Source organism: Anser anser, assembly GCF_964211835.1.
Source record: "Anser anser genome assembly, contig: SUPER_W_unloc_2, whole genome shotgun sequence".
NCBI classification, from domain to species: Eukaryota; Metazoa; Chordata; class Aves; order Anseriformes; family Anatidae; genus Anser; species Anser anser.
Window position 1 is genome coordinate 666,336 of NW_028154230.1, and position 14,280 is coordinate 680,615.

A 14,280-nucleotide genomic window follows, 5' to 3' on the forward strand; every position below is an offset into this window, starting at 1 on the left:
CTCCCTTTTCTTGGGAGTTTGAAAAAATCAATTTGCCACTGTTTCCCAGGAACATTTCCCTTCCCTATTGTTCCCATCTGGGGTTTGATTCCTGTCTGTGGGTTATTTTTAAGACATATGACACCTGTCTGACAATGGTATACAAATTAGGTCCTATCCATGTCCTACTTAAAAACTGTTATAAAATTTCAGCTCCCCAGCATGTTTTATTATGTTCTCCATCTAATATAATATGGTATCACAATTCTCCCATCATTTATTTGTGCTAAACCTGTAGGTAACATTTTCCATTTACATCTTCAATTAATTGCTTATCGATCTTAGAATATTCTACTTCATTTTCTAAGGCTTTTGTTAATGCCTGGTTTTCTGTTCCTGGTACTAGTGCCAAAATTTGACTCTCAGATGCCCGTTCTGCCTCCCCTTTGGCTTCTGCATCAGCCAATCTATTTCCTTCTTCCAATATCAGTTTCCCCTGTTTGATGTCCTTTACAGTGCATAATGGCAACTTCAGTAGGCAGGTATACCGCTTGGAGTAACTTCAGTATCTCTTCTGCATGTTTAATTGAGGATGATAAGAGTCCTCTCTCCTTCCAAATTGCCCCGTGTGCACGCAAGCACCACACCAAAGTCATATTTCAAATCTGTCCATATGTTAATTCTTTTCTCTTTTGCCAGCTCAAGAGCTCTTACCAAGGCGATGATTTCAGCCTTTTGGGCTGATGTTTCTTACCACATACCCTGTGCATACCCTGTGAGGTGAATTCCCTGGCAGACGAAGCTGCTGCCATCTATATAACAGTCCTCTGCGTCTTCTAGGGGTGTTTCCTTTAAGTCTGGTCAGCTGGAGTATACCGTGCCCATGGTCTTGATGCAATCATGAAGGGGTGATCTGGAAACTCTGTTACTAAGGAAAGAGGCTGGGTTCACGGTATTAGTGCCGAAAAAATTTAGTAAACTAATAGTCCATTCCACACACTCCTTTTCTTCTTCGGTAGCTATCAACAGATCATCTATGTATTACAGCAGTGTCCCCTTTTCCTGAAGGGGTTTTCCAAGCTTCAAGATCACAGGCTAACACAGTCCAAGTAAGCTGAGTTTTTCTTCATGTATTGGGATTTTCCCATTCAAAGGCAAAGAGTTTCTGGCTTTCAGTCATCACGGGCAGGCAGGAAAAGGCATCCTTTAAATCTAGTACCGTGAACCAAACTTGACTGTTTTCTAATTTTGTCAAAAGGTTATAGGGGTTGGCTACTACAGGGTATAAATCTTTTGTGACCCTATTGATGGCCCTTAAGTCCTGGACTACACAATAGGTTCCATCTGCCTTTCTAACCGGGCCTATATGGAGTGTTATATTCTGACTCATATTCTACTAATAGTCCATATTTAAGAAAGTTATTAATTATTCCTTCCATTCCCCTTCTGTCTTCCACCTTTAGTGGGTATTGCTTTTGGCATACCTTGGGAGCATTTTCCTTTAAATCAAAATTATTTTTTTTCAGGTACTACATTCTTTGCTCCCCCGGGTATTCCTGTAGCCCAAACTCCCAGATACACTTGGTTCATAATTACATCCATTCAGGGAGTCCTGTCTGGAGCTTTCTCTGGACTCACCAGGGATAGACTTAAGAGTTTAATATGTTACTTTTATTTCCATTTTCCCTTGGTCAAAAGAAATTTTTGCATCCAATTTTTCCAGCAAGTCCCTTCCCAATAAGGGCCGTGGCGAACTGGGTAAGTATAAAAATTGATGTATTCCAATCATTTTTCCCAATTTAAATTTCAAGCATTGCAAAAATGCCTTTTCCTGTTGGCCAGTTGCTCCTATTACATTTATAGACTCAGCACTTTTCCAGAATCAATTTTTGAATTAACACAGAGAAAGAAGCTCCCATAAGCAACAAAAAAATCCAAGCCTCTCTCTTCGTTCCCTAGCTTTATTTCAACCAGTGGACCTGCTAGGGTAGATGCCCCAGGTCTCCATCATTCCTGTTCTGACTGTTGCAAGTTTATCCTGCAACCTAAGACAATCCTCTTTTTTTTTTTTCCTTTTTTTTTTCCCAATGTCCTTCCTTCTTGCAGTATGCACACTGGTTCTGTCCTCTAAACCCTCCTAAAGTCCTTTCTTTACCTTTATCAATTCCCCCTTTGCCCCCCTCCTTCTCTCTTTCTGTTCTAGTGCAGCCACTGTTTGTCGTGGCTATCACCTTAGATAACTTCTGTCCTTTGCATCTTCCCTATTCCTAAATGCTTTCCACGCTGCATTCAATAACCTTTCTGGGTCTCCCAAGTCTTGTCCCTCCAATTTCTGTAATTTCTTGCTATTTCTGTAATTCTTGCTATCAGGGGCCGATTGCCCTAGAAAGAGGCTAGCCAATTGCCTCTATTTGTCTTCTGAAGCCAGGTCCAAATTGTTTTTTTTTTTCCATTGCATTTCAAAGTTGGTCCAAAAATTCCATAGGGGTTTCTTTTGGACCTTGTTGGATACTATATATGTTTGAATGATTTATAGCTTTCGGAACCGGTTCTCAATTCCCAATTTAATCAGATTTTGGTATTTACATAACTGTTCATAATTTCCGGGGTGATTAGGGTCTCAGAGGGGGTCGGTCAGGGGAATGCAATCATCTACAGTTCCCTGAGCGGTCCCATTGGCAATCTGAGCTCGCACATGAACTCAGGCTGCTTTAAGAATTAGCTGGTTTTCTGTTTCCATCATCTCAATCATCTCCCCCATCATTAGATCAATGTCTCCCCAGTCTGGATCCTGATTTTTTTTTTCTCTCTATTAAGTCCACCATTGGTTACAATACTTAATTAAGGTCTTACAATTAACATTTCCTCCAGGTGGTCCACCAGTGTCCCTCCAATGGGCCAAGATACAACCCAGAGGGGTCTTTTTATCAATAGTACTCAAAATTCTTCCCATTATGATGTCTTTTCTCAATCTCTTACACTTCTTCCATCTCCAGCCATATTCCTCACGGAATAGCGGAACCGCGGATCAGGACTCCGCACTCACTTCGCAGCGATGCTGCGTCTCACTCACACAGCACAATCACGCAATCACACAAAGAGGCCCCTTACACCTTTCACTCAAGCAACACAAAACAGCAATCACTACTACAAATAGTATCACTTATTACAACAAATTTCCCAGTATAAATCGTGATCCATTAAGCGTTTTCCATTATTCAATGTCAAGAACACATCCAGAGTCAAAGTGCCAGAACAAATCCAAAACGAAAACAAAGTACTGACTAAATCACATGGACTCCCAGTGGCTAGTAGTACGGGACCAAATGTAGAACGTCTACAAAACAAAGTACTGACTAGATCACATGGCATCCCACTGACTAGTAGTACAGCACCCAACATAGAACGTCTTCTATGCTTTACGGGTACCTTCCAAACCAACAGTATACCAACCAAACAAAATTCCAAAAAGAATACCTTTACAAAAGATGGTCCTTGTCTGTCCCCCCAGTGAGCCAGCTGAGGTGAGGAGTCCCTCCGAGAATCTCCCGGGCACGCCTAGAGAGTCCTACATCTCAGCGGCTCCCGCAGCCAAACAGAGAGGGTCCCATCTGGGTCGCCAAACTAAAACAGTGAAAACTCAGTAACCAAAGTTATTAAGCAGGTATTCTTTATTACGGTGCCAGGTGTGGGGGGGGATTGCTCCGCCTAACACACACACACTAAGGGTTACTGGCAGTGTGCTTATATTAGTGGGACAAATACATATTCATTTCATTCTCCGAAAGAATCATTAACATAGGTTCCTGCCCCTATTCACATGCGTACTGGAGTCCTTGGGTGGTCATCAGGCGTACTCTGGTGGTCTTTTGATGAAGGCCAGGAGTCTTCTAAATTCCTGACCCTTACTTTCTTTGACAGACTTCAGCAGTCAAGCCAGTACTTTCTGGTTCTATTATCTATGCACACAGTCTTTTACTCCCTTATCTTTGGGGTCGTTAACATACAATTGTGCTAGCTAAGACCTAGGAATCAACATCCTTTATCTTGTTCCCTGTCTCAATACTATAGAACATACAATTGTGCTAGCTAAGACCTAGGAATCAACATCCTTTATCTTGTTCCCTGTCTCAATACTATAGACTATCAATAATATCACTGATAGGGGGATTGTGTGATCAGATAATTTTTATAAATTGTTTTTCCTCAATATGAGGCACATTACTTGAGGAAGCAGTTTTAGAGTACTTTCTGTACTCCTTCAAAAACCATTATTCACTTCTGAAATTCATTTTCTTAGAACACTGGGGTGGCCTCAAGTGAGAAGAGGTCAGGGGCTGCCCTGTGACAGATGCAACTGGTTCCAGCTGGCTTGGCAACATCACCACAAGCCAAAGTTGAGCCAATCAGCAAAGTTGGTGGCGCCTTTGTGAAAACATAAAAGAAAGCGCAAAAAAGGCTGGACAGGCAGAGAAGGGGGAGGGGTGTAGGGAGAGAGCAAGAGAGAGCGTGAGGGAGAGAGAGGGAGCACGTGAGGGTGGTGGGGAGCGGGGAGAGAGAGGGAGAGAGCAAAGGGAACACCAAGTTCAGAAAGAAGGAGGTGTTCTATGGCACCAGAGTAGATATCCACACTGTAGTCCGTGGAGGACTCGTGCTGGAGCAGTCGGATATTTCCTGACAGGAACTGTGGCCTGTAGAGAACCCATGCCAGTGCAGGGGAAAAGTATGGGGGGAAGGAATAGCAGAGAGAGCAATCCTTATGTACTGGCTATAAACGCCCCTCCCCACTTCCCTGTGCTGCTTTGGGGAGGAAGAGAGGGTAGAGGAATCTGGAGTGAAGTTGATCATGGGAAAGGAAAGGTGTTATTTTAATGTTTGTTTCTTACAATTCGAATCTATTTTAATTGGCAATAAAATAATTTCCCCTAACTCAATTTTCCCTAACTCAAGCCTCTTTTGCCTGCAACCGTAATTGGTAAGCAATCTCCTTTTTATCTTGACCCATGAGCTTTCTCATCCTATTTTCCACCCCTGCCCTGCTGAGGAGGGGGAGTGAGCAGATGGGTGGGAGTTTGGCCCTTAGCCAAGTATAACCTGCCACAGTAAGTGTGAAATTCACAAGGGATAAATTCAGTGGTAGTTGAAAGGATAAAAGCTAAGAGACTACTGACTGATCTGACAATAGGGTCAGCTTCATATTCATCACTACCTATTGACACTGACAGAGCGCACATAAGAACTGCTCTTTTGCAGCTGACCTATAACCATGGGAACCCCTTCCAAAAGAGTCAGTAAAAGGGTCAATGGTTAACTAACATTAGTTAAGAAGAGTTCAGAAAGCTAATCCACACAGCTCATTTTATCACTTCCTGAGTTCCCCTGTTCCATCCACTTGGCTCCTCCCTTCCCCATGGACTTTCTGAACCTAGTTTAGAAGTTTTTGAAGGCCCTATGGCCTTCAAATGCCAGTAGACTTGTTCCTCTTTTTCCTTTAAATGAGGAATGTAAGAGTCATCATAACTAAATCAACTATAAAGTATGCATTACTAATTCATGGTTGGCTATAACAGCTCAGAGTAGCATCAGCATACATTTTTACATAGGCATTCATATCCCACTTGTTTAGTATAAACATGTCTACAGCACTACTTACTGTTACCTATTCATTTCAAAAATGTAAGTAATGAATATCAAATATAAACAACTCTATACTAGTCTCTCATTCTCAGAGAAGTCAGTGAGCAGCACACAAAAAGTCATCTTGGTTTGGTACAAAATAAAACCTTTACCAAACAATTCTAAAACAGTTAGACTAGGCTAAATTAACATAAAACTCAGTTGGGTGCTTAAGTTAAATGCCTCAAAATCATGTGACATAGGATCACAAATTAATATGCCCCATAAAAGCCTTTATGCTAACAAATATACAACCTATTTAGCTATTTGAATAAGCGTATATCAACAGAACAATAAAGACAAATCTAGCCACCCTCAAGTACAAAAGGCAACCCACCTCTGATAGTCTTCCCATCATACACTCCTTTCTCTGAGCGGTTGAAAAAGAACAAGAGAAATTAAGTTTTAACCAACTCTACCTGTCTCTAAACAAATAAATGTTTATCTTTGCCTTGTAAAGAGATAGACAAGAGTGAATAGTGAAGAGTTGGTGAAAGGGATTAGAGCAGAGCATCATGTGTCGTGTCTGGGAAACACTTAATATTAATTCAAATATGTTAATCATAGAAGATATTCCTGCCAGACAAATTGCTTTGTATTGATGCATGTCATATAGCACCACTATAGTAATTCATAATTAAAATATAAGTAGCAGTATATTAATATTTCACCCTTCCCCAGCTTATGTTTAGAGTTCTCCAACTAGACATTCAGCCAGTTGCAACATCTAGCTGTTAGACACTAATGTCAAACATGTCCAAGCTATTACCTCTGTCTTCTCATACTCATAATTTAGCTGCTACTATTTCAAAATGTAGTAGAGAGAATAATACGTGCCATGAATGTATAGGATAAGCAAGTATCCTTCACACACAAATAGCAGCCTTCTATAAGAAGTGCTTCAGTTTGTTCTTTATTTAAAAAAAAAAAGTGAAAAATCCTTTTCAAAAACTAAAGCTGTAACAAATCCTAGAGTACATGTACTCAATTTCTGGCTTGCAACCTCTTGCCTCTGAATTCCAGAGTAAATTAAAAAATTGCATTCACAGGATAATTTCTCTCAGAGTAACATTCAAAACGATATTTAGAACTCCACCAATGGTGCATTCTTTCCCACCTCCCTCCCAAAAGAATTAAAGTCTGACTCTACACACATACACTGGCTGAATACTACTCCACATGATTTTCAAGAGCAAAGTGACTGGAACAATACAGATATATTTCTAGAATGGAAATTCCAGTTATTGAGAACTATTCTTTAGTAAAAATATTAGCAACTTACTTGTGGGAAGTTCTTTTCTTCATCATGCTGGCAGAGACTCCCGCATGACCTACAATATAAATAATGGAATTATTGAAAAATAAAATGTGTTTATACACAATGCCAAAAAGGCATCTTACAGAAAAGTTCTCTTTTTGAAGTCAAAATGTAAAAAACTTAAACACTTCATGTTGTGATTGATCAATGAACTCCTAGAATGGAAGAAGGCTCTGAGGGGATAACTTCATGAGTACATATTCATTGCCTAAGTAAAGAAGTAGAGAGTGACTGACCACAAGTGTTTTAAAAAACTGAAAACACAAAAGGGATAGGAGATAGTCTTTGTTCTAGATAAATGGCTACAATAGTTGAGGGAATCAATTGGCTGTGTAACTGTCCCTGGCTTAATTAAAATAAATAAATACGTGCAAATACATATCTTCCAGAGTTAGCCAGACCAGAATGGGTAGGGTTATATGTGGCTCAGCCAAACTGAGTATAAAAAACTCAGTATAGAACATACAGTATAAAAACTGTACAAAAAACAGAAAGAACTTTGAAGAGAGCAACAGGCTTAAGCCAGTTTCAACCCATGTATTCCTTCCTAGCAACTGGGGACAGCCAGAGTCATGATGAAGACCAGCAACAAGAATCACATTTGTATTATGATTCAACTGTATATTGCAACTACTATACTCTGCTAAGCATAATTTTTATTTGTATTGTGATCGAAGTAAACTGCTATTTCATTCTGCTAAATCAAAGTCCCGTGTAGTGTCAAATAACTTCAAAAAAGTAAAGTTGGTGTGCTGGTTTGGTTGGGATAGAGTTAATTTTCTTCCTAGTAGCTCATTTGGTACTGTTTTGAATTTGTAATGAAAATAGTGTTAACACACTGATGCTAAGCAGTGCTTACACTGAGTCAAGGTCTTTTCTGTTACTCACATTGCCCTGCCAGCAAGTAGGCTAGGGATGGATGCACAAGAAGCTGGGAGGGACACAGCCAGGACAACTGACCCAAACTGGCCAAATGGATATTCCATACCATATGATGTCATGCTCAACAATAAAACTGGGGGGAGTTGGCCAGGGGGGTGCTGCCATTGTCTGGGGTCTGGCTGGGCATTGGTCAGCTGGTGATGAACAATTGCATTTTGCATCACTTGTTTTTTTGTTCCTTTGTGGTTTTTGTTTGTTTGTTTTTTCCTTATTAAACTGTCTTTATCTTAACCCACAAGTTTTCTCAATTTTGACCTTCTGATTCTCTTCCCCTCATCCAACTGGGGAAGGGGTGGAAGGGAGCAAGCAGCTGTGTGATGCTTAGCTGCCTACTGGGGTTAAACGACAACAGTTGGTATTAAACATTAAGCTCTCTACATATGGAATATCTAAAAGAACCCAGTCAAAGAGTGTTGGACTTTGACACATACATAACTTCAATGTCTGTCAATAATAGTAATAATAATAATAATAAAAACACCTCATGTATATGTAGAAACATGTTCAGAATTTCATCTACGGATGCTTAAATTCACACCTATGGAGAAATACTTAATTGAGTTTCTCTACAGATCCAAATAAACAAATTCTTTAACATTATGTACATGTTCCAAGCATAGCTTGAGCATATGTATTTTGAAAATTAACTTTCATATTACTAGTAATGTCACATGAGTCAAGAACTGAAAATGCCATTAACCTTAAAAGTTTTCATAAATATTTTAATCTTTGGATTTTCTGATGGAGAAATAAAGAGGATGTAAATCATGTGACAGAAATGGCAGAATTAAAATAAGACTACACTTTATGTTTCCAACACTCAAGCTTGTACTGAATCCATGGAAAGATGTATCTCCAGTTTTAATGGCAGGTAGAATTTTAAGTTTTCAGAAATTAGGCCCTCTATGCTAATAGCTACAGTAAAGATCCTATTTGCAATTTTTGACTATTAAAAGACCAAGTAAATAGAACTTCCCTTTATAAGGGCTGTTTATAAGAACTATTAGCTAGAAATTAAAATTAAAAAAAAAAAAGATATCACAAAAAGTCTGACTAGAAACCCAAAAGACCTAATAATGGAGAGTTATCCAATTCTATATAACATGAATGTCATTGAACGGATTTAAGTTCACATCCTTTACCTTCTTCTGACTATGGAATGACAAATGCTATTGTTCTAACTAGAACACTCCATTAAATTCCATGTTTTAGACAACATTCAAAATAAACTCTATACAACTAAGTTGTATGGGGGGAGTGCCACACAACAAGAAAAAACAACAAAAAGACACCCCACAAATAGTGATTGTATTTGTTTTATGCTTGTTTGTAATAAACAGCAAGACTCAAAATTTGATAGATCTGAAGAAAGAGAAAATGTTTATGTCTCAATCTCTTATGACTACAAAAATAAATATTTTTCATAATAAAAAGTCAGTACAAACTCTAACTCCCAGTCAAGAACAAAAGCACTTACTTGTCAGTTGGTCTGTGTTTTTTGAGCCTGAATTAATTTTGCCTGATGGAGCCTTAAAATAGACCATTAAATTCAACAACAAAACTATGAGCCATGTTTCTAAATGCTTCTACCTTACTCTCACAGAGAAAGAAAAAGGGTAAGACAAGACAGAAGTAAAATAAACATCCTTTGAGGATGTGGACACTAAAGAGACTATACATGTTTCAACTGGGGGGGGGGGGGAGGAGGAGAAGAGAATAGGAAGAAGGATAAGAGAAAGCTACTAGCAATATTTTTAGTTTTGTCATATCAGATGGCAATCTCCATCCAGTCCATCAAAATTAGATGGGCTCTTCAAAACACACCTCAGCATCTTATTTCTCAGAATATCCGCTGTCTTTATGAGAGGCAGCAAAAGCTGGACATTTTAAAATCTGCTACAGAAACACCATATAATCACATAAGAATTATTCTTGATCTTTTAAAATTACTTTGGGCTTATGGGCTCTTTTAAAATTACTTTGAGGGACCTAAGAATTCCACAGACGTGTTTATTCACACCTAAAATTGCCCAATGTGAACTTAAAGAGTTTGTGAAAGAAGACCAGGAGTAGAGCAGTAAAATAAATTCCCAACTCTGCCAAAAGATTTCACCATAATTTTAAGCAAGTTGCATCTAGGAGTGGGATCTCTTTTCTTAATTCACAAGGACAATACCGATAACAACTAGGAAGGACTGTAAAGGACCATATCTTACATTTCTACAGCATGAAACAATTAATCAGTATACTCAAAAAGGCCAAATATAAATGTAAACACAAGAATAATCACAACTTAACTTACAATTATATTAGATTATGTTAATGAAAAAAAATCTGGATTCACCTATTATTGGAAAGTGCCATGCAATAATTAGAAGCACAGATACAATGCCATGCATGGAGTGGCTACTCAAATTATATCCCAGAAAGCTGCTCTATATTTTAACAAAATTACTGAGGCTGCAGGCATGCACTCTACTGTTATAAATAAATAAGAAACAAGTTTGGTTTTCCTTCATTTTTCCATCTTCGGTGTTATCCTTTATTTCTCAAGATGGAATTATTGTCTGTTTCCCAGTAGAGGCAGACTTCAAAAATCTGGATATTTTAATTAAATGTATTTTTCTCCTCTTACACCTACTTGATAGCAAATAAAAGCCTTTACCTTTGTAAGCAGGAAGACAGAACAGAGAAAAACTAGCCTTTTCAAAGCAGTCACTGCATCTAAGTCTTTACTATTGAATGAAACCAAACTCAATTGCAAAAAGCTTTGGTAAAGCATTTAATTCAGTAACAGTAATCATGTTAGGCCATATGAACAGCTGACACAATCACTGGATCATCTATACCTACAGATTTTTTGCAGCCTGAGCATGATTGCCAAAGTCATCTAGAGTCCCATGATTTTACAATTTTACATGATCTACAGATGAAATATAAATGAAGTAGGTAAGTGATTTGCATGCTTTTACCATATCTTTATTTAGGAGGGAAAATGAATAGGAGAAAATATACCAACTTTATATATATTCTTCTCTTAAATTATGACAATTTTATAGACAAGATTTTTATCAAATTATTTTCTAGTGAAAGTATATAATTCTCATGAAAATAATTATCTGCTCATGTAGTTTCTGGGACATGGCCACAATCTTTAAAAAAGGAAATTAATGAGAAGCATCAAAATATATGAAACGATACTTGCATCAACGATTCTTTAAAAACACAGAAATCTTGTTTAAAAGTTATTTACCATTAACATACAAGATTTTCTGTTATTGTTGTTTTAACAATATGCAAGTTAGAAAATATACTCCCCCCATTGTTAATGTCATTAATAATTTTCAAATCCATTATACTGTCAATCCAGTAATCACTTGAAGTATTTGCTTTCAACTGAAAATCTCAGCACCAGTAGGATAAATCCTTAACAGTCCCAATTAGAACCAAGAAACAAAACCCCAAACGCAAACACTTTAAAAGTCTATAAAAGTTCACAAACATCACTGACACACAATTAATTCTAATGTATAGAATAGGTGAGATTTAGTGACAAATTTCTGGACTTGAAGTAGTTCTTCCCTAACAAATTTATTAACGTACAATTGAGGAACAACATCCCTTCACTGGTATGTAACTAAAATCTCCTTCTAAAAGAAGGGAGTTATCACTTAAACTACTTTCCAATTTGGATTTCTAATTCCAGCTCCCTGTCACTTGACCTAGTTTTGCTTTTGATAGGTTTTCTCAACCAGATTTTTTTTTAATAGTTCCTTTTGAGAAAGGTCCTTTCAACATTTCTGTTGCCCTCCTTTGGACACATTTTAATATTTTTTATCCTTCTTATATTGTGACGCCCAAAACTGCACACAGTACTCTAGGTGAGGCCACACCAATGCAAAATAGAGTGAGACAATCATTTCTTTTTGACATGTTAGCTATACTGTGCTTAAAACACCACCCCATCAAACCCCTCCACAACATTATAGAGTGGGCTGTTCCGTCTCCTAATGATGGCTACCTGGTACACTCCTTCCTAATATACATCCATAATTAAGAAACATACAGCAGATAATTCCATCATTGCATAATTTTTTTTTCAAAAATCAATAAAGGCCAACTACCCACAGCCTATGAAATATGATCAGAAGAAGGAGCAACCACAGCAAGAAGGTCAGAAATTGTCTTCTTCAAGAACATATATCCAGAGGTTGGAAGCTGGTGGCACCCAAGCCTAGGCAAAGACTATGTCAAGAGTTGAGAGTGAACAAATGTGTATGACTTGGAGGCGTGTATCAAAAAGACAGTGATATATTAATCAGCCAGGAGTGTAAATTAAGGACTCCTCAGTTACAATTAAACAAACCTCATAAAGAAAAAAGTAAAGGTCTAAATATTAACTGTTGTGTATAGATATTAAAAAGCAAAAAAGGCATCTAAAGAAATCTGAGTGTCAATTATGATTTTTCATGGAACAAAATGAAGGTGCAAATTATAGGATAAACTATAATGACATAGCAATGGAAAGTGTGACCATCTAAAATAAGTCTGGTTTGTTATTTTTTAAGCCAAGAGGACAAATAATGAAATTTTCTATTCAACATGTAAAGTAAAATTACCTAGTTTCAGTCAAAAAATTCACTCTCTACATAAAATCCACATTATGACACCTCAAATCTGCTGTAATGTTCTTGTTCATTGTATGTTACAGATTATTAGACAAAATTATTCTAAAAGTTACCTTTACAAACCTAATGTCTAAATTCTTTGAACTCTCACAGTACCCAGCTAATGCTTAGAAGGCAACCATACTGATATTAAGTACCGTGTCAAAGCCTGCTTTCCTTTCTTTTCTCTTACAAAAGAAATTCTCCTCCCACAAATATTCTGGCGGTATCAAGAAGGAGGACTCTGATGGTTTTACTCTGCTGGGCACCTGAACTCCACCACAACCGCTCTCTCACTCCCCCTCCTCAAAGGAAAAGGGGCAGAAAATATGATGAAAAGGGCTCAAGGGTTGAGATAAGGACAGGGAGATCACGCAACAATTATTATCATGGGCAAAACAGACAACATAGGAAGATTAATATAATTTATTGCCTATCACTAGCAGACTAGAACAGCAAGAAACTAAAATCAAACTATCTTCTACCTCCTCCTCCCGAGCAGTGCAGGGGAATGGGGAACGAGGATTGCAGTCAGTCCATAAGGCTTCATCTCTGCCACTCCTTCTCTGTCACTCTCTTCCCCTGCTCCAATGTGGGGTCCCTCCCATGGGATGCAGTCCTTCCGGAACTGATCCTACATGGGCTTCCCACAGACAGCAGCTCTTCAAGAACTGCTCCAACCTGGGTCCCCCACAGGTGGCAGTGGGTATTTTAAAAAGTAGTTGAGCTTTCCTAATTTCATATGAAACTGATTTGGTTTCATGAGATTTTTCAGAAAGCACCAATAAACGATGGTCAGGGTTAGATAATGTGCTGCACCATTTGTCTACAAAGTTTTCCACTGTGCAGGTCAGTAGTGAATTTTGCTGTGGTACAAAATAGGAAGGGCATTCCCCCTCTGCCAAAGAACGTGAAGTAATTCCAGAAGAGAGAAAAACAACTACAAAGTAAATTATATTACTCTCAAAAGTTCAACTAAAAAGCAAATAATTAAACAGTGGAATGAATGAACAGCATTCATTTTTAACATTTTAATCCCCAAAAAGCTGGACTGCAGAATTCTTAAATGAGAATTTCTAATTTCTAGACCCTTTCCTGCACACTAGTCCAAAAAGAATGCACAGAAAAAGCACAGTTTTGCTTAGTTTATAAAAGACTAAATACTAGCATACAGAACTATTCTTGACTGGTAAGTTGATGCTTTTGCTGTGCCATGCTGATAATCCTCACTACAGAGCACAAAAAACGTATAGAGATTCATTAGTCTATTGAGCTACAAAACTTCAAATTATTCCAATGTGGTAGTTATACTCAGGTGGGCAGCTGAGCTCCACCACAACCGCTCTCTCACTCCCCCTCCTCAAAGGGAAAGGGGGAGAAAATATGATGGAAAGGGCTCAAGGGTTGAGATAAGGACAGGGAGATCACTCAGCATTTATCATCACAGGCAAAACAGACTCACCACAGGAAGATTACAGAAATTTATTATCTATTACTAACAATCTGGAGAAGTGAGAAACAACGAAAACAAACTAAAAACATCTTCCCCCCATCCACCCTCTTCTACGTCCTCCTCCCGAGCGGCGCAGGGGAATGGCGGAATGAAGGTTGCAGTCAGTCTATAGCACTTTGGGGACCCCACAACGTGGGGCCCTTCCCACGGGATGCAATCTTTCCTGAACTGATCCTGCGTGGGCT

General features: G+C 38.3%; 1 protein-coding gene across 10 annotated transcripts in view; it reads right to left on the bottom strand.

The window, feature by feature from the left end:
- LOC310888852 (spindlin-Z) overlaps positions 1–14,280 on the bottom strand; it is a 57,222-nt gene that overhangs the window by 12,597 nt on the left and 30,345 nt on the right. For all 10 annotated transcript variants that reach the window (XM_083852463.1, XM_083852467.1, XM_083852462.1 and 7 more), the window contains one exon: positions 6,938–6,986. In XM_083852463.1, coding sequence (XP_083708589.1) covers positions 6,938–6,963 — 26 coding nt within the window. In that variant the 5' untranslated portion in view covers positions 6,964–6,986. The remainder of the gene's footprint in view (positions 1–6,937; positions 6,987–14,280) is intronic.